Here is a 20,890-nt window from a genome sequence, read left to right as displayed (position 1 = left end):
AAGTTCAGAATTGTTATTTGCGGAGTGTAGTACATAGGTGTTGTGTGATGTGTATTTGTACCCATCTCAAGGGCCTGGTTGTCCCAGTGTTCTGATGCTGAGCTTGATCAATGTTTAGGTGGGGACAGTCTGGTCCCTCACTGTGAAGCTTCTGTCAGTCTAGCATCTAGTGTTTCATCTAGTGACTCACCCATTGATGGTCTCCACGTGAGTCTATTGTTTCACTGGAGTTTTCAGCGGTGGAATTTTAAATTCCCTCTGCAATTTCTTCTTCTTCTTCTTTTTTTTTTTTTTTTGGTTTTTTGAGACAGGATTTCTCTGTGTAGTTTTGGTGCCTGTCCTGGAACTCACTCTGTAGCCCAGGCTGGCCTCGAACTCACAGAGATCCGCCTGGCTCTGCCTCCCGAGTGCTAGGATCAAAGGCGTGCGCCACCGCTGGCTGCAGTTTCTTCGGGCTGCAGTTTCTTCTTAACTTAGTGTAGGGAATTATGTGAAGAAAACTTTCACTTGTGAACTAGAGCTATTTGATTGGAAATGCAGTTAGTATAAGAACAAACACTTTGCTGTTTTCCCGTTTATTTTCTAGATACCAGAATAAAGCGTTGATGATTTAATGGACTATTCTTTCTGACGAATTAACTTCTGTGTTAATAGGTTGAGTAGTTATGATATATAGTCTTTTTAATGAGTTGTGGTTTTATTTCTTTCATTCTCCAAATAACTCATGTAAAGTGTTGACATTGAGTATAGTTTATAGAGGTGTCGTTTAATGTGAAATACTGTGCTTAGTACTCTAGATAAAATGGTAAACAATATAGACATGGTACTTGGTGTCAGTGGGTTTTTATTCTAGTAAGTAAAGAGAAATACAGGGTGCGTGGGATTAGAACGTATAAAATAACTAGACTATTCTATAAGAAACTAGAAAAGGTGAGGGTTAAAAGTTTTTATTGCCTGGCAGTAGTGAGTGGCACGCCTTTAATCCCAGCACTTGGGAGGCAGAGGCAGATAGATCTCTGGGTTTGAGGCCAACCTGGTCTACAAAGTGAGTTCCAGGACAGCCAGGGCTACTCAGAAACCCTGTATTGAAAAACCAAACCACGGCATTCAGCATAAAAAAAGAAAAAAAAAAAAAAGAAAAACCAAACCAAAAAAAAAAAATTTTTTTATTATTGTTGTTATTTTGATGCTTTTGAGACAGTGAACTCTAGATCCTTCTGTCTTCTTGAGAATTGGAATTTCAGTCGTGTACTAACAAACATACATGCTATTGTATTCACAGTGCTCTGTACATGTTGGAAATGAAGAACAGATATCTTTTAAGTAACTGACTGTGTCTGGGAGCTCTAGCCTAGCTAAAGAGACCACCTTTATAAAGTAATATTTAATTAGGCCTGGTGGCATACCCCTTTCTCTAGTAATCAGGAGGATCAGAGTTTAAGGCTAGTTTCTATAACACAGAGAGCTTGAGGCCAGCTTGGGCTCCATGAGATCCAGTTTTTTAAAAAAAAAGGCATATAAGTGAAATCTAAGAAGTAGGCAGGAATTATCCAAAAACAAGTTTAGTAAGGATTTCTGACAGCACAGGTTCAGAAGGCATGTAATAGATAGGGGGAAACACTTTGAAGATTTTATTTCAAAGACAGTGTTTAGTCATTGAGGGATTTTATATAGGCAAGTGTGATGCAATGATTATTTTATTTTAGTGGTGCATAAACATGCTAGGCAGGCACTGTACCACTGAGCTGCACCTCCCATCCTAGATTGGCATTTAGAGCTTTTTAAAATTAATTTTTATTTTATGTGTACAGATGTTTTGCCTGCATGTGTATGTGTGCAGCACCTGTATGCTTGGCTCCTGTGGAGCCAGAAGAGGGCATTAGATTTCCTGTCCCTGGAGTTATAGATGGTTGTAAGCCATCATGTGGGTACTAGGAACTGAACCTGGTTCCACTGCAAGAGCAGCCAGTGCTCTTAACCACTGAGTTATCCCTCTAGCTCTGCCATTTTAAAAACAGATTTATTTTATTTTTATGTGTATAGGCGTTTTGTCTGCATGCCTGTGTATCACATGCATGCACAGCCTGCAGAGGCCAGAACTGGACGTCAGATTCTTTAGAACTGGAGTTACCCTTAGTTGTTGGTTATCATGTGGGTGCTGAAAACCGAATCCAGGTCCTCTGCAAGTGCAACAAGTGCTCTTAACTTTTGAGCCATCTCTATAGCCCCTGGATTAGCATTTTTGAAAACTTGCCCTGGTGTCAGTGTGGAGAGGGAAATTGAGGAACAAAAGAAGGATTTAGGATAAATAATTATTATGTAATCCAGGCAAGAGATAATAATGGTTTGGATATGGATGGTATTAGTGGAGATGAAAAGAAGTGGAAAGACTGAAGACATGTTTAGCTGCTAGAATCCATCCAGTTGGAGATTACTCGAGTAGTCATAGCAAGGAGAGACATCAAGGATTTGTGGGCTGAGGGGTGGGCTGCTGAGTGGTTAATAGTACCACTTACCTAAGTTATATTCATATTATAAGATATATTAATAGATAAGCTCCTCTGGGGAGTGTGTATGTAGAATAAGAATGGAGGTTAAAGAACATTGTTGCTAGCCTCAGAATCACACAATCCAAATAACCAGTGGAGGAAAGACCAAATGAGGTAGATAGAAAATCAAGACAGCAGTGATATAGATTGTGAAAGAACACACTTCCTGGAGCAAAGAGTAGCCAGATGTGTCAAGTACTGCCAAGAGGTCAAGCAAAATAAAGATTTTGAGTTTATCTTTCCCCCTTACTGACATGTAGGTTATTGTTGACCTTGGCAGGAGCAGTTTCATAGTGACTGAAGCCATATTGCATTGATTTGAGGAGTGATGGAAGGTGAGGATGGGGATGGTGAGTATAGACAATTCTTTCAAGAAGTTTTTAACTCAAGGGGAGCAAGAGAGAATGAGGGCAGGAACTGGAGAAAGTGATGAAGTAAAGGAGCATTCTTCTTTTTAAAAATGGAAACTAAATTTACCTGGTGACCTTAGTTCCTAAGGGAGAATGTGAACCTTAATGATATTAAAGATGGTCATTTTAAATCATTTTCAAAAGTAGATATCTGATTGAATATGCAGATTTTTCTCCCCTCGTTTTAAGATCTACACAGACAATAGTCATTCTTTCAGACGTCGGTAATAACCTAGACAGATAGTAACTTTACGGTATTAGTCTTTAAAATGTTGCATGCAGACACACTTTGTAACATACCCTTCCCTACAAAATCATTTAGTCCTCTGTTTTATTCCTGTGCCAGTAGCAGGTAGTCAGTAAGTGCTGCCTGAATAAATTAGGGTCTTTATTAGTAACCATATTTGTGGCGAATAGTTCTAGAGTTCTTTATGTCTCAGATCCCTTCATTGAGTCTCTTTGTGTTGAATGGTGGTGGTGGTAGTGTGTATGCACATGTGTTCATGTGCTGTGGAGGCTAGCAGTTGGGTGTCTTCTTCAGTTGTTGTCCACAACATATCTATATAGAGGCAGGATCTCTTACTGAACCCAGAACTCTCTGATTTGGCTAGTCTAGCTACCTAGCTTGTTCTTTGTTTCTCAAGTGCTGGAATCATAGGTGAGTTATCATGCCCATCTGTATTTACATGGGTGCTGGGAATCAAAATGCAGGCCCTTGTGTTTCCACAGTAAGTGCTTTATTTGCTGAACCATCATCTTTCAGGCCCCCATCCAGTCTCTTAAAAGTAATATATGCTATTATTTTCTTCCATCTGTAAACCAACATCCCATAAGATATGAAATTATTTTATATGCTGGGACATTCAGAACAACTGGCTCCTAGTCTATTGTTAGCAAGTTCAGACATGCCTTTTCCTTTCTAAAAAAGAGGTAATCGCTATTCTCTTGAGGTCACTGAGGACATTTCTGAGTGATGTCAACCTTACTCATTATAGAGTTTCAGAAACATGCTGAAGCCTAATAATAAGACTGAATTAGTTTTGTTTCTTGCTTATAGGGTTCGTAATAAATAGAAAATGACCTACAAAGCATACTTTCAGTGAATCAACAACAAACCTAACAAGGCTTATATACTGGGTTGGATCTAAGATAAAGATGGGAGGCATAAGAAGAGGTTGGATTCTTTATTAAAGAATCTAGACCTGTGCCATGGGCAGATGGATTAGTAGATAAAGCATGAGGACCTTTTTCCAGCATCCATATAAAAGCCAATGTGATGGACACCAGTAATCTAAGCAGATACTGAAGAGTCAGAATCTACAGAAGATCCTAGGCTTGCTAGCCAGCCAACCAGACACAGCTTAAGTAGAATTGGCTTGCTCCAAGTTCAGTGAGAGACCCTGTTTCAAAAATAAAGTGGAGAAAGATTGAATAAGGTATCTGACATTAACTCCTGGCTAACACACACACACACACACACACACAACACACACACACACACACACACACACACACATCACAGGGGATACAGGGATTATATCTATAAATCTTCCTGTTTATAGCTACTATCTTTTAACTTGTGAAAGAGTTGGCATCTTTGTGTCTTTTTTGGTTTTTCGAGACAGGGTTTCTCTGTATAGCCTTGGCTGTCCTGGAACTCACTCTGTAGACCTGGATGGCCTCGAACTCACAGAGATCCACCTGCCTCTGCCTCCCAAGTGCTGGGATTAAAGGTGCATGCTACCACTGCACAGCTCATCTTGGTGTCTTTTTGTGATGCTCTAAGCAACTGAAATAGCCACACATGGCAGCCCAGGCTCCAATGCCAATATCAGGAGACAAGAAAGAGTTTGAGGCCAATTTCTCTCAAATAAAAGTGAAGAGTGTCCTTGGTTTCAGATGCTTTGCTTTTTCATATCTTTGTCCTTTTTGAAAAATATTATTTTATGTGTATGGATATTTTGGCTGCATGTATGTCTGTGAACCATGTGCATGCCAGGTGTTCATAGAAGCCAGAAGAGGGTATCAGAAACCTTGGAACTGGAGTTATAGATGGTTATGGGCCACCGTGTGGGTACTGGGAACTGAATCCAGGTCTTCTGGAAGAGTAACTAGTACTCTTAACCACTAGCACTCTCTCTAGCTCCCCCATCCCCCATTTGTTACAGATTCTCCGTGTAGACCTGTCTAGCCTTGAACTGGCTATTAAGCTTGAACATATGACCTTGAACTTGTGTCTTTGTGTGTGTCTGGATATGGACACATGTGCTATGCTGTGGTGCATGTGGAAGTTGAAAGACTTTAGTGGAGCCAGTTCTCTCCTTCTGTTATATGCAGGTTCCTGGAATCAAACTTAAGTAACTAGGCTTTTGCTCAGGAAGCACCTTTACCCTATTTACTGTCTCATGACCTTGAACTTCATATCCTTCTGCCTCCACTTCCTGAGTGCCAAGGTCATAGGCATGTACCCTCTTGGTTTTATTCCATGCTGGAAATAGAACTCAGAACTTAATACATACTTGGCAAGCAAATACTCTATCAACTGATGAGCTACATTAAAAGTCCCTGAATTTGTTTCTTAAGGTGAATGATGAACCTATTTATATTTTCAGTATTTTCTTTTTTTTTTTTTTTTTTTTTTTTCCTCTGTGTAGTTTTGGAGCCTGTCCTGGATCTCACTCTGTAGCCCAGGCTGGCCTCGAACTTATAGAGATCCTTTCCCTCTGCCTCCCGAGTGCTGGGATTAAAGGCATGCGCAATCACCTCCCAGCTAGTATTTTCTTAAATAGAGGAAACTGACTTCTTTTTTCTTTCTCTTGTTTTTCTGAAATAAGGATTCATGTAGCTTATGCTGGTATTGAACTTACTATGTAGTAAAGATGACCTTGAACTCCTTGATCCTCTTGTCTCTGTCTCCCAAGTGCATTTGTTACCATACCTGGCTGAAAATGACTTAATATTACAATATTGCTGAGTTATTTTTTTGTTTATTTGTTTTTCAAGACAGAGTTTCTCTATGTAACAGCTGTGGCTTGTCCTAGAACTCTGGAACTCAAGAGATCCACCTGCCTCTGCCTGCTGAGTGCTGGCATTAACGGCATGTGCTACCATGCCCGACTTATTAGTGAGTTCTGTTTTATTTTTTATTAGTAGTATTTTTGAGACAGGGTCTCACTATGTAGTTTTGGCTGGCCTGGACTGGGGTATGCAGATCAGAGTGGCCTGGAACTCACTGCCTACCTTTGTCTACCAAACTCTGGGTTAAAGGTGTGTGCCACCACACTTTTTTAATGTTGACTAGTAAAAATAATCTTGTTCTGGGAACTGAGGCTTATCTGTATGATAATAAGAGCCAAAATAGAGTTAGTGAGATAGGATTTATTCTTGCCAATAAATTAGAAAAGTTTCAGGTCAAATATGGCTTAATGCCATCAGTATCTCAGTATCACTTACTGATATCCCATCATGTGCTCTAGCACTTTGCTGAAGTTAGAAGACTAGATAAAAATAGCAGAAGATTTGGACATGGCACATGCCTTTAATCCTAGCACTTGGGAAACAGGCAGGCAGATCTTTGTGAGTTCAAGGATAGTCTGATTATGCAGTGAGTTCTAGGCCAATCAAAGCCACACAGTGAGACCCTGTCTCAAAAGAAAAACAAAACAAAACAAAAAAAATCTTTTCCCCTTTGAAAATTATACTGTGTGAGTGAACAGATAACAAATCAGTCTAGCTGGGGGGAATATATATTATATATATTTTATACATCTCTTTGCATATAGAAAATTGGGAGACATTATACAATAAAATATTAACAATATAGGAACTATTGTTCTTCCAAGATAATTGGATTAGAAAGTGAGCATGTAGCCAGGCATGGTGTTACACACCTTTATTCCTAGCACTGGGAAACAGAAGCTGGTAGATCTCTTTCTTTGTTGAGTTCCAAGATAGCTAGGGCTATGTAGAGAGCCTGTCAAAAAAAAAAAAGGAAAGTGAGCATGTAAAATTAACCCATTGACACAGAGAACAAAAGTTTATTAGAAAAAGAATTGTAGTGCTCAGAAAATAGACAGGTGGATCTCTGAGGTCAAAGCTCTTGGTAAACAGTAGTGCTTACTTGAATGAAATTTATGGAACATATCTTTTCTTTCTAAGGGCAATCACAGCTTTCTTAGGAATGCTGGACAGCACTTCCATATTATGACTGGGGAGCTTTGTACTTTTATTTATTTATTTATGTTTGTTGATTGGTTGGTTTTTTGAGACAGGGTCTCACTGTAGACCAGGCTGGGCTGGTCCACCTGCCAACACTCTTTGAGTTAATGGGGCAGGGGGCATTTTAAATGGAAAAATAACCAACACAAATTTGTTGGAATTTCTGGTGCTAACTACACTGTGAAAAAGACCTGTAGCCAGAAGGCAGAATACCACCTTGTTCTACCTCAGTTGGGAATACACCTGTCAGGCCACTCAGGTTTTTCACTGTTACTCACCTGTTTATAAAATGACTGGGAAAGCTTACTAGGTATTATTATTGGAGTTGGAAAAAATTTTAGCAGATCAGCAAATTCACATATATAGAATCTACAAATACCGAGAATTTTTTTTTTCTCTATTTCTGTGTGTATGTGCACGTGTGCAGAGGCATATTGGGATTTTTTTTTTTTTTTTTCTTGGAGACAGGGTCTCTCACTGAACCTGGAGCTGGAAATTTTCATTACACTGATGTGCCAGTGAGCTTCCAGGGATCCTCCGGTCTCTGCCTTCCAGCATTAAGGTTACAGACCAGCACCACAATGCCTGCCTTTTTTGTGGGTTCTAGGAATCCAAACTCAGGTCTTCATTTTGCATAGCAAACATTTTACACACTAAACTATCACCCCATCCTCTTCTCTCCTTGTTTTTGTTGTGTTAGATAGGCTGGCCTCATACTCACTGAGTACCTCAGGTTGATCTCTTGCCTCCACCCTGTGAAGTTCTGGGATTGCAAGTGTGGTCTACCATGCCCATCTATTTTCTAACTTCTTTCTCTATGCTAAAGTTCTCATTGTACTTTAAAGAGGTTAGAGATGAGGGCAAAGAGCCTTCTGTGAAGCATGAAGACCCGAGTTCAGATCCCCAGCACCCATGTAAAAGCCAGGTGGTTTGCTCTTGCCTATAACTTTAGTGATGGACAGTGGAGGCAGGTGATATCTGGCCAACCAGTCTAGTGGAAAAGGTTCAGCTCAGTGAGAGACCCTGTCTCAAAAAAAATAAAAGATGAGCTGGGTATGGTGTGCCACATCTTTAATCCCAGCACTCAGGAGGCAGAGGCAGGTGGATTCTGTGAGTTCGTGGCCAGCCTGGTCTACAAAACGAGTTCCAGGACAGCTAGGGCTATTACACATAGAAACTCTGTCTTGAAAAACCAAAAAATAAACAAACAAACAAGTAAATAAAATAAAAGACAAAATAGTCTCTTCTAGAAAATTAAATTACAGTATAATTTGGACAATAAATCAGAAACTTTGAAATGTATAGTATATATCTGAGCATAAATAGACTGGTGATACAGTGTGTTTAAAAGAAATAGGTATTTGGAGAAAAGTAAAGACTAAAATGGCGTGGTTTTTATTTAAGTAGAAGATTCCTGTGAGTAAATCCCAGCAAACTAAAGACAGATTACAAACAAGTAGCTGTGCGTACTGACAGACGCGACGTCCATTCTTTTCAAGACAGGGTCTTGACTCTGGTTCTAGCTAGCCCCAGACTCACAGACATCAACCTGACATAAACTCTGGTTCCTGGGATTTAAGGTGTGTGCCACTATACCCAGCCAGCCTCAGAAGGGTTGGGGGTTTGCTTTGTTTTTAATTGTTTTAGATTTACTTATTTTATTTGATGTGTATCAGTCGTTTGCCTGGATGTATGTGTACCATGTGTGTGCCTGGTGCGAAGGGAGGTCAGAATAGGGCATCAGATCCCCTGAAGCTGGAGTTTGAGACGGTTGTGAGCCACCATGTGGGTTCTGGGAACTGAACCCAGTCCTCGTAATTGCTCAAGCCTCCAGAAACATGTTTTTTTCTTGTTGTTGTTTTTAAGTATGTGTTAGCTGGGTGCTAGCCTGTAATCTCAGCTGCTCAGGAGACTGTGGCTGGGGTGGGCTGGGAATATCATGAGTTCCAGAGCTGTTGGAGCTACAGACGAAGTTCAAAGCCAATCTGGACAATTTACTGGGAGTCTGTCTAAAAGAGTAAGATGAGATCTGGGTCTGTTGCTTAGTGGTAGAACACTTGCCTGCCCTGCATAAAACCCTAGGCTCTGTACTTAGTATTGAAGGGGAAAAACCAGAAGCATGCTTAACTATGATGTATGGTTTCATTTAAATTTACAAATTTGGGGGAAGAACGTAAACTTTTCTCTGTCTTGTTAACTTGCCTTTTTCAGTCCAGCTTTGTTTGTTTTTCCATTAGATACATGAACATATATAAATGTAGCTCAGGATTATCGATGAACATTCTTTAAAATGAGCCAGAGAGATGACTTGGCAGGGAAGGTGCTTTGTTGTCAAGCTTGATGACCTCAGTTGTATCCCCTGGGACCTACATAGCAGGAGAGAGTCATCTCCTGAAAGTTGCCCTCTGACTTCCACACACTGGCAGGCTTACACTCACACACAAACACACACACATGGAAGAAATAAAATAAAATTCTTAAGAGTGGCTTGTGTTGTAGGAACAGCAACAATACTGGTACCGACAGCACCTGCTTAGTTTGCAGCAGAGGACAAAAGTGCATTTCCCAGGACACAAAAGGGGTCCTGTCACAGCAAAGGATGTACCAGAAACCGTAAAAGAAGACGTCCCAGTGCCTGCTACCAGTCAAACGTCAGAGCCCCTTTCAGCTGAAGAGCCCCCATTACCACCTCCAAATGAAGAGGCACCACCTCCACTCCCACCTGAGGAACCCCAGGTAATTGTGTAGTGTTTATTCAGTCATCTGAGTTTTGTCTGATTTGTTTATGAACACTTGTCATAAATGGACATATTTTCCTGTGTTCAGGTACCTGTAAAATTCCACTTTTAAAGTAATCGGATGTCAGCTAATCAGGGTTAGCAAAGAGATTTTGGGGAGGTTGACTGAAAGTGAAGAATTAGATACTCTTTTGAAGTATCTTTTGGAGTATCTCAGCACAAAAGAAAGATGCCCAGGTATATTCATAATTACAGTACAGGGCAATAGTTTAGATCTTTAGCTTTTAGAGTCAACTGTCCAAACACTGCCCCTTAACAGTGGTGACTCTGGACAGGCTGGCTAATCATTCTCTACTGATTTACTCATCTGCAGAATGGACATATTCAGGTAGTATCTGTCTTAAAGTTGTTGAAGCATTAAAAATGACCATCTTTGTCTCATAAAGTGTAGTGTCTTGTGGTGTGGAGAGTTCCCACATTAGTCCAAATGTTGTTCTCACAACTTTATTGAACTACAGTTATATTGTAGTTCTCTGGTGAAATGTGACAGGAAGAGAAAGGGGAGAGGGAAGGAAGGAGGGGTTTCTCATATGTTGGAAAGTACTATAGTTGTAGATTCACTTCCTGCTGGGGAAATGGTTGTCCTGTTTAAGAAGAATGAAATTATTATTCTAGTGAAGATTGTGGCATTTAAACTCCTTTTTCCTGTCATCCATAGTAACTGTAGATAGGGCTTTGTATTTTGTCTAAATATAGGATAACTTCATAGTCAGCCTGGGTCGTCAGAATTATGGACTTGATTGATTTGGTTGCTGTTTTATGACTTAGAAAAATTTGTGTTTTCTCTTACCTTTAGTCTGAAGACCCAGAAGAGGATGCTAGGTTAAAACAGTTGCAGGCTGCAGCAGCACACTGGCAACAGCACCAGCAACATCGAGTTGGCTTTCAGTATCAGGGAATAATGCAGAAGCATACTCAGTTACAGCAGATCCTGCAGCAGTACCAGCAAGTCATCCAGCATTCACCACATATACAGGTGAGTGTTTCCAAAATAAGCTCGTAGGAAGCTGTCTTAAGAATGAGTAAAGGATCTGTTACTCCTAAAAGAGATTTGAGTATGAAAACTATAGATAAAGAAGTATCTGTTTCATATTATTGGGGTTATGGGAAAAGGTAGGTGTTGTGATTGAATCCCTTGAGGAGGGAGTGTTTGATAGAATGGGTCTCTTAGAGTACTGCTGCTAAGACTTTTAAGACTCTTTTTCACATAACTACAAATTAATCTGGTATATCTAAAAAACAGAAGCGTATAGCTTACCAAAAGGCCCAAGGCCATCACACACACACACACACACACACACACACACACACGCACACGCACACACACACACACACACACACACACAAAACTCACACACCCCTAAGCAATATACCATAAGTGAAAAAGTGACTTAGGTATTTATCTTGTACATTTGAGGTATAATCTTGTGTCTGTATTATAGTAAGGGATTTTCGATTCTTTTTTTTTTTTTTTTAATTTTCAAATCTTTATTTATTTATTTATTATTTATTTATTTAATTTATTTATTTATTATGCATACAGAAGAAGGTGCCAGCTCTCATTACAGAATGTTGTAAGCCACCATGTGGTTGCTGGGAATTGAACTCAGGACCTCTGGAAGAGCAGTCAGTGCTCTTAACCTCTGAGCCATCTCTCCAGCCCTAATTTTCAAATCTTTAAAATGATCCTTAGTCCTTAGGAATACTAAAATCTTGAAGAATACTCATTGCTGAGATAGCTATTTGCCTGAAGGTTTGGTTGAGTTTTCCAGTTGTGTGATATTATTTAAATAGCCCAAAGGAAGAAGAACAATCATTGCTGAAAAGATCTAGCAATTTTATCTTTCCCTTTGGAAATTTTTTTAATTTTCTTAAACTTCATGTACTCTTGATTCATTAATATTGTTAAGTTGAGACTGATTCTTACATGGCTATCTTGAAAGAATTTTTGTCCTGTATTTGTAGACCATGTCTCTAGATGTGCAATTGCGACATTATGAGATGCAGCAGCAACAGTTTCAACATCTCTACCAAGAATGGGAGCGAGAGTTCCAGCTGTGGGAGGAGCAGCTCCATTCCTACCCTCATAAAGATGAGCTTCAGGAGTATGAGAAACAGTGGAAAACATGGCAAGGACACATGAGAGCCACTCAGACCTATCTCCAGGAGAGAGTCAGTTCATTTCAGAATGTGAAGAACCAGTATGTGGGGAACATGTCAATGCCACCTCCGTTTGTCCCGTATTCCCAGATGCCTCCACCTCTACCAACAATGCCCCCTCCAGTATTACCCCCATCACTGCCACCACCAGTGATGCCCCCTGCTTTACCGACCACTGTACCACCACCTGGCATGCCCCCACCTGTGATGCCACCTTCTCTCCCAACCTCTGTGCCCCCACCGGGGATGCCTCCATCTCTTTCTTCTGCAGGGCCACCACCGGTCCTCCCCCCACCATCTCTTTCTTCTGCAGGGCCACCACCGGTCCTCCCCCCCCCCATCTCTCTCTTCTGGGGCCCCTCCGCCTGTCCTGCCTCTCCCACCATTATCGTCAGCCACACCTCCTCCAGGAATACCTCCCCCTGGAGTTCCACAAGGGATGCCTCCTCAGTTAACAGCAGCCCCAGTTCCACCAGCCTCCAGTTCCCAAAACTCACAGGTCCCAGAGAAATCTCTACAAACACTGCATCCCACACCTATGTCTTTTGGTTCAAATCCACCTTCAACCTTTCACCCTCCACCTCAGTCAGAACAAGTGAATTCCAAACCTCTGAACAAGGCTACTCTGGCATTCAGTTCGTTCTCATCCGAGCAAGGACTTGGTGAACCTTCAGCTGCTCCATCCCAGTCTGTCACTACAGCTAAGGATATGCCAGTGAGGTCAGCTGGACCGCCTCCAGAGTCTCCTAGAAGCAATTTCTTAGAAGGTCCAAGAGGTCCCAGGTAAGTCAGCTTTCTTATTTTGGCTAATGATACATAAGCTGTAATGGAATCAAAAGACTAATCTATACAATTTTTGTGTTTCCTTTGTACTTCTATATACACTTGTGCCTTACAGTTAAAAATGTATTATTTGCTACTTCCACCTGATGTACCTTAGGTTGTATGTCCCTGTTTTTTTGATGTGTAACTACTTTTTATCTTATCTGTGGCTAGAACAGTCTACAATGAAGATATTTTAGAGTAATGCTGATCACTTCTTACTGACTTTCAGCTTTATAAATAGTATTTTAAGCTAGGTATAGTGGCATACTCTATAATCCCAGTACTTGGAGCAGGAGAATTAGGAGTTCAGGGCTATCCTGAGCTATATATTAAGTCAAGCCCTGGTCCAGGCCCTATATGACACATGGACTCATAATACAAAAAGGAAAGACAGAATGAGTTTTGCTTTTTGTCTGTTTGACAAATAACTGAATTAGTAAGTACATTTGCTAGGTTAGTATAAGGGTAAGTGAACCTTTTAGAAAACCTTTTGTTCACAAATGCCAAGTTCTTGATTCCCCTCCCCCCCCCCCCCCCCCACACACACATATGGTTTCTCTGTGTAGTCCTGGCTGTCCTGGAACTCACTGTAGACTAGACTGGCCTCGAACTCAGAGATCCTCTGCCTCTGCCTCTGAGTGCTGAGATTAAAGGTGTACGCTGCCTGTCAAGTTCCTACTTTGTACTCACAGCAGTTAACAGAACAAAAGTTACAAAATCCCTGCCACCCCTCCCCCAACCATAAAACCTTGCATCCTTTATATTTTCCTTAGTTTGGGAGATGTCTGTCTTTTCTTTAGATCACATATATAGTTAAAAAGAAAAAAAGAAATTAGTAGTTGTTGTTTAGTTTTCCTTAAAAAGCATTAAATTCAGCAGGGCATGGTGGTGTATGCCTGTAACCCTAGTATTCAAGAGACTAAGCCATGAGCTTTGTAAAGGTTCCTGCTGCTAGGTCTAATGGCCAGAGTTCTATCTCTGAGATCCACGTAGTGGACAGAGAGAACTGGCTCCTGCAAGTTGTCCTCACATGGGCCGAGGCATAGGAGCACTCACATACGTACAGAATGTAGTTTTTTAAAAAGTAGCTGAGGTAGGGATCATGTGCCTGGGCCACATAGTGAGGCAAGCTTGGTCTACATTATCAGGTCTTTCTCAAAACAAACATGTTAAATTCATGTTTCCAAGCTTAGGAGAATCTAGTTTTCTCCCAAAGTGACATGTATGGCAAGTTTTCTATGGAAAAGTTTTTTGAGACAAGATTAACCCTGACTGGCCTGGAACTTGCTATGTTGAACAATCTGACTTTGAACTCAAGTCTACCTGCCTCTGCTTCCCAAGTTCTGGAATTAAAGGTGTGTACCTCCACATCCAGCTGGCCGATATTTTAATCAGGTTTATTTTTTCTCCAGTCAGAAATTATATGAGAAATGCATACCATACTCCTTAAACCAAATTCATAGCATATAGAAAAATGTATATAATTTAATTCTATTACTGGGCGATTTAAAGTATCATAAATACAAGATTATACTGAATATTTTATAATTTGCTTTTTGCTACTATCTGTATATTACTTAGTTCTTGGTTTTGGTGTCAGTAAATTAAGGTCATTTTTTTTTAAGATTTATTTATTTATTATGTATACAGAACAAGGTGCCAGATCTCATTACAGACAGTTGTTAGCCACCATGTGGTTGCTGGGAATTGAACTCAGGTCCTCTGGAAGAGCAGTCGGTGCTCTTAACCTCTGAGCCATCTCTCCAGCCCCAAATTAAGGGCATTTTAAATTTCAGCCTTACTTTAATATTTAAAAACAAAAATATGTGGTCTGGGTATGTAGCTCCGCTGGTGGAACGCTTGCCTGACCTTTTCAAAGACCCGGGTTTGACCCCCAGCAGCACATTAACTGAGTATGGTGGTACGTGCTTGGTATCCCAGCATTTGAGAGGTGGAGGTAGGAGGAGTAAGATGTTCAAGCTAGTCCTTGTCTGTAGAGTATGGTTGAAGACAGCCTGGGCCACATAAGACCCTGTCTCAAAAGAAAACAAAAATATGTCTTTTTTAGTTTGTTCAGTTTAAAATTCTGAAACTAACATGAACAAAACTCCATCCAAAATTGAAACTGAGAAGAAGTTAAGTGTAATAAACATGAATTCCTCGATGTGCTATGAAGCCATATTAGAAAATTTGTATCCATTTTTATCTCAGGGAGTCTTGTAAATAACTTGTGAAGCTAGGTGAGTTATTTCACATCACCCTTTACAACCTGGAGCTGAGCAGATAGCTAACTTGCTAAGTCAGAATTGCAGGACTGGAAGAATAGAGCTAAGTCACTACCCAAAGCAAACCCCTCTTTAAGCACTGTGCTGAATGCCGCCAATCAGACTCATGCTGTTCATGACTACATTTATTTGCAGTATAGCTCATCTTGTTGATTTGTACTCATGTCTGTCTCCTGGATTGAGCATTGCCTTTTAGCAACTTGTTATCAGAAAAAGTGTACTCTCACCACCTCATAAAATGGGTTTCCAGCGCCCATGATTTCTCTCATGTTTTCTTTCTTTGCCTACCAAATAGGACCTATTTTAAGTTTTTTCTTATTTCAAAGATACAATAATAATCTTAGTGCTAGAAGAATTTTAGAAATTATCTGTTGTAGTCCCTCTCTGGCAACTCATGTTCATGTTGTAATTTAGCTTGTTGTGATAGGTCTTGTATATATCACCTTTATTATATAAATCATCTCTCAGTGATTTCATGACTGTAAATAGGTAAAAAATGCTGAGATTTGGGGTAATTATAAGTGAATTACCAGGATTGGTGAGATGTTCAGTGTTAATGTGCTTGCCACCAAGCATGATGACCAGAGTTTCATCCCCAGAACCTATGTAGTATAGGAAAGAATTGATTCTCACCTTGACCTCCATGTGCATTCTGTGACTGCATGTACCTGCACATGCATACACAGCACAAATAAGTGATAAGATCTATGCAAATATTAAAAAAATAGCCGGGCGGTGGTGGCGCACGCCTTTAATCCCAGCACTCGGGAGGCAGAGCCAGGCGGATCTCTGTGAGTTCGAGGCCAGCCTGGGCTACCAAGTGAGTTCCAGGAAAGGCGCAAAGCTACACAGAGAAACCCTGTCTTGAAAAACAAAACAAAACAAAAAAAATAAATAAAATAAAAATAAATAAGTTGCCCCAGAGAATTATTCTAATTGAGATGAGATTAGAGTCTATAGCCTTCTGATCCACTTTTAAGTCCATTGTATTTTTTCATGGCAAGAAGTTGATGAGCTGTGCTTTAATATTGGCATGTTAATAAAGGAACATTGGCTTATAAAACATAGAGAGTGTTTTAGAAAGGTTTTTAACCATTAAATCTAAATGTGTTTCCATAATATCTACCTGCTGGTTCCAGATCTGCCTCTGTGGAGCAACACAGAATGGATTATCTTACTCTTTTTCTACAATGCGTTACTACAGATTAAAAACTTCTTTTATGTCTGACTGCCTTAGCTTACCTGTTCTGCTCTTCCAGACATATAAACTCAAATTATTTCCACAATCATTGGTTTTGGTTTTAGCTTTTTCCTGGTGTTTTTTTTTAAGGGCCAATGATAATGTTAGACTCCTTCAGAATGAACACTTGCTTAGGGCCTGAAGGATCATGGGCCTATTTACAACCTAATTCTACATATTATGAACATATATTTTTTAAAGATTTATTTATGCTTACATATTTATTTTATTTAGATTTATATGCACATTAACGTGCATACAGGTGCCCAAGGATGCCAGAAGAAGGCATTAGATCCCCTGAAGCTGGAGTTAGTTGTACGTGGCTGTTAGTCACCTGACATGGGTGCTAAGAATCAGACTCTGTTCCTCTAACCAGAGCAGCAAGTGCTCTTAACCACGAAGCCATCTCTTTAGCCCCTACTTACTTATTTTAATGTAGTTTTGTTGTGTTGGTTTGTTTGACCAGTTTTTGGTTACTCAATTGTATTGACTTGCTTTAAACTAAACATGGGTTTTTTGCTTGCCAGGTCTTTACATTTGTATTAAGCTGGGTCTGTCTCATCCTGAACGTGTGTAGTTGTTTTGTTTTTTGAAGGCTTTACACTTAACTCTTTTTGCATTTGATGTAGTTGGATCTGAGCAACCATTTTAGTCTGCTGAACTCTTGGTCAGTTCTGCTTGTGTTACTCTACGTATGTTCAACTTTATCAACTGCAACTTGATTTCTTTTTTTGATTAATTTAGTTTGATGTGGTTTCATCTCTTGAGACAGATGCAGGGTCTTGCTGCTTAGCTCAGGCTGATGTGGAATTTATTATGTAGCCCGTAGTAGTTGCAAACTCTTGCTCCTCCTGCATCAGCCTCCTGAGTGCCAAGGTCATAGGCATATATCAACATGCTGCAACTTTGATGTGGTTGAGGTTTTTAGCCCTAAAATTGAATTCTGCTTATGCTATCTTTCCCTAAAACTAGTTTGTTTCATTTCCATTTCTGCCCATCTTCTTCTTTTACCCATACATTCTTACATTGTGTTTTGTTTTGCAAGACAAGGTTTCTCTATGTAGCCCTGGCTCTAGTGGAACTTGGTTTGTAGATCAGGCTGACCTCAGACTCAGAGATCTGCCTGCCTCTGCCTCCTGAGTGCTGGGATTAAAGGTGTGCACCGCCAGGTCCAGCCTCCTCATACGGTTCTTACAGAGACTGGTTAGTGACTGTTACTCAAACATTTTTTTCTCCTATGTAACGGAGTTAAAAACAAAATTAGCAAGAAACTGATTAGTCAAGGAGATTGAGTTAGAGCAATCCACACTCTTTGTTTTGTTTTGTTTTTTGAGACAGGGTTTCTCTGTGTAGTTTTGGTGCCTGTCCTGGATCTCGCTCTGTAGACCAGGCTGGCCTCGAACTCACAGAGATCCTCCTGGCTCTGCCTCCCGAGTGCTGGGATTAAAGGCGTGTGCCACCACTGCTGGCTTCAATCTACACTCTTAAGGAAACTGAACTTCCTTTATTAGTTGTTTCAGGTTTTGTTATAAATACATAAGGGATATGGTGAACTACACTGGGAAAAAATTTTAAACAAAACTGGGTAGGAAGACAAGAACTGAGAACAGAGCTAAACTAATTAACTAAAAATATGGCAATAGAATATTTATACATTATTGAAATGCATTGAAGATTTGCAGAAATCCAGATTGATGCAGCTTTCTAAAACTGAAGATTTCTCCCAGTCCAGTACAAACCGCACCACAGTACATTGCATTGTTGCACACCAAGCGTGGTGGTTTGACTCTGTGTGTGTCCTCTCTCCATTGGTTCTTGTAGAAGAGTGCCTTTGTACTGGTCAGCTGCCACGTAAGTGGATTTTAATTTCCCAGAACTTGTATTTTTCAATAATGAAACTTTATATTGGAAGTAAATGTAGAAAAGTACCAGGTTATTATGTACAGCTCTGTGAATTTTCACAGAGACATGTTCGTGTCATCACTACCCAGATCAAGAAATAAAAGTTACTAGTGTTTAAACAATTTTCTCCTCAGTGGGCTAAAGTAGTTAAGAACCTTGGTTATTCTTGCATCCAACACCCTTAACTCCAGTTCTAGGGGATCCAATGCCCACTTCTGACTTCCGTGGGCATGAAGCATACACATGGTACACAAACATACATGCAGGCAAATCATACGTAAAAGGAATAAATCTAATTTTTAAAAAGTCCTCCTCATCCCCCTTCTCAGTCATTCCCTCCCAGCCCAAAGAGGACCACTGTACTGTCTTTTACATCACAGATTGCCTATTTTGAGCTTTATTGTTAATGGGATCATATTTTACATACTCCTGACTATGGTGTCATTCATTTGATATTATATTGTAAGATTGTGTCTTATGTAACATTCTCCTTTCTGGGGAATAATCCGTTAATATGATTTTACCAAATCTGTTAGAATCTAATACTGATGATTTTCAGTTATGATTAAAAATGCTGAAACCTGTTTTCTTATTGCATTTATTGTGTGTGTACTCATATGTACTTGCTGCAGCCTGCTGTAGAAGGCAGAGGACAACTGCGGGAGTTGGTTCTCTCCTTCCACCATGGGGGTCCCAGGGATGGCACTCAGGTCATGAAGTTTGGCTGCAGGTGCCTTTACCCACTGGGCCATCTCACTGGCCTGCAGTATGTCTTTTGGTGATATATATATTGGTTTTTGAGACAAGGTTTCTCTGTGTAGTTTTGGTGCCTTTCCTGCATCTCCCTCTGTAGCCCAGGCTGGCCTCGAACTCACAGAGATCCTCCTGACTCTGCCTTCCGAGTGCTGGAATTAAAGGCGTGCGCCACCACCGCCCGGCAGCTGTATATGTTTTGATGTGTGCCTGAATGCATGCGTATGATCTTGTTCAGCTCTTTCGTCTGTGTAGGTTGTAATCACAGGTATGTTCTCTGTAGTTTGTCATTTTCACCTGACATGTCAGACTCATCCATGTTGTGTGCTGCAGTAGTTTGCTCGTTCTCGTTCCTGTACAGTTTTCCACTGTGTGGAGATACCACAGTTTACCTAAAGGATTGGAGGTGTTGAGTTGTAGTGTCTGGTCTGTACATGTTCTACACTGGTAGATATTGTTAAATGATTTTTCAAAGAGGTGGTTTCAGTTTATCTTTTCACCAGTATTATGTCAGAGTTTGTTTTATTATTATTCTTTAACCTCCTTGTCAACTCTTAGTATTGTTATACTTTTAAAATGTTAGTTGCCTTGGTGCAGGTTAATGCTATTGTGATAATAGTTGGAAGTTTTCATTTCTTGATACTAGTAGAGTTATACTGCTTTCCATTTGGTTATTACTGGGTTACATTTCCTCTTTATGAAATGCTGATTCAAGGCTTTTTTCATTAGACTGTATGTTTTATTTCTTACTGATTTATAGAAAATTTTAAGATATTCTAAGAACCAGTTCTTTATCCATTTTGCAGTTCTTTATCCATTGTTGACCATCTAGATTCAGTGGACCCTTTTAGTTTTAAAGTGATTTATAGAAGAATTTAAAAGGATAGTGGAAAAACAACTTTGAAGTTTTGGTTTTTTTTTTTTTTTTTTTTTTTTTTTTTTTTTTTTTTTTTTTTTTTTTTTTGGTTTTTCGAGACAGGGTTTCTCTGTGTAGCTTTGCGCCTTTCCTGGAACTCACTTGGTAGCCCAGGCTGGCCTCGAACTCACAGAGATCCGCCTGGCTCTGCCTCCCGAGTGCTGGGATTAAAGGCGTGCGCCACCACCGCCCGGCAACTTTGAAGTTTTAATAAGCATTTTAAGAGAGTAAATTTACTTTGTATAAAATAGTTTGATTCATAAAAGATAAATGTCATGTATCCTTTTAGCAAATCAAGATAGTTTAAATTCTTGCTACAGAATGTGTGTTAAAAGTCTTTACTGTTTAATGACTAAGTGATGGCAGTGCTGCATATCTTCTGTCCTTGAGAATGTATTGTTATTTAAAGGGGCAGGGCTGGAGAGATGGCTCAACAGTTGAGAGCACTGGCTGCTCGTCCAGAGGACATGGGTTCGATTCCCAGTATCCACATGGCAGCTCACAGCTGTCTGTAACTCCAGTTCCAGAGATCAGACACTCTTAGATATTCGTGCAGGCAAAACGCCCATACACAATCAATCAATCACTAAATAAATAGAATTTATTGTTTGCTTATCAAACAGATAAGCTTGAGAAAATTCCTCTAGAATAGTGTCATCTGAAGACTCACATGGCAAGTTCACTTATATAAGGAATTGGATATGTCTTTTAGAGCCTGTAATGCTGTTCTCTTTTCACATACCATTTGATTATAATAATAATTATTATTTTTTATTCCAATAATCTAAAAAAACCTATTTTATGTGGCTGGGTGTTTTAACTATGTGCATGCCT

The 20,890-nt window shown here is 39.9% G+C and overlaps 1 protein-coding gene across 1 annotated transcript in view; it reads left to right on the top strand.

Annotated features, from left to right (window-relative positions):
• Positions 1-20,890, top strand: part of Ylpm1 (YLP motif containing 1) — a 68,052-nt gene that overhangs the window by 5,562 nt on the left and 41,600 nt on the right. The window contains 4 exon segments of the mRNA XM_052739285.1: positions 9,677-9,913; positions 10,772-10,951; positions 11,941-12,465; positions 12,467-12,918. Coding sequence (XP_052595245.1) covers positions 9,677-9,913; positions 10,772-10,951; positions 11,941-12,465; positions 12,467-12,918 — 1,394 coding nt within the window.

The sequence above is a fragment of the Peromyscus californicus genome, unplaced genomic scaffold (assembly GCF_007827085.1).
Source record: "Peromyscus californicus insignis strain IS unplaced genomic scaffold, ASM782708v3 Scaffold_15__1_contigs__length_86483966, whole genome shotgun sequence".
Lineage (NCBI taxonomy): Eukaryota > Metazoa > Chordata > Mammalia > Rodentia > Cricetidae > Peromyscus > Peromyscus californicus.
Note: the sequence above shows the minus strand (reverse complement) of the source record. Positions and strands in the feature narration are given on the sequence as shown.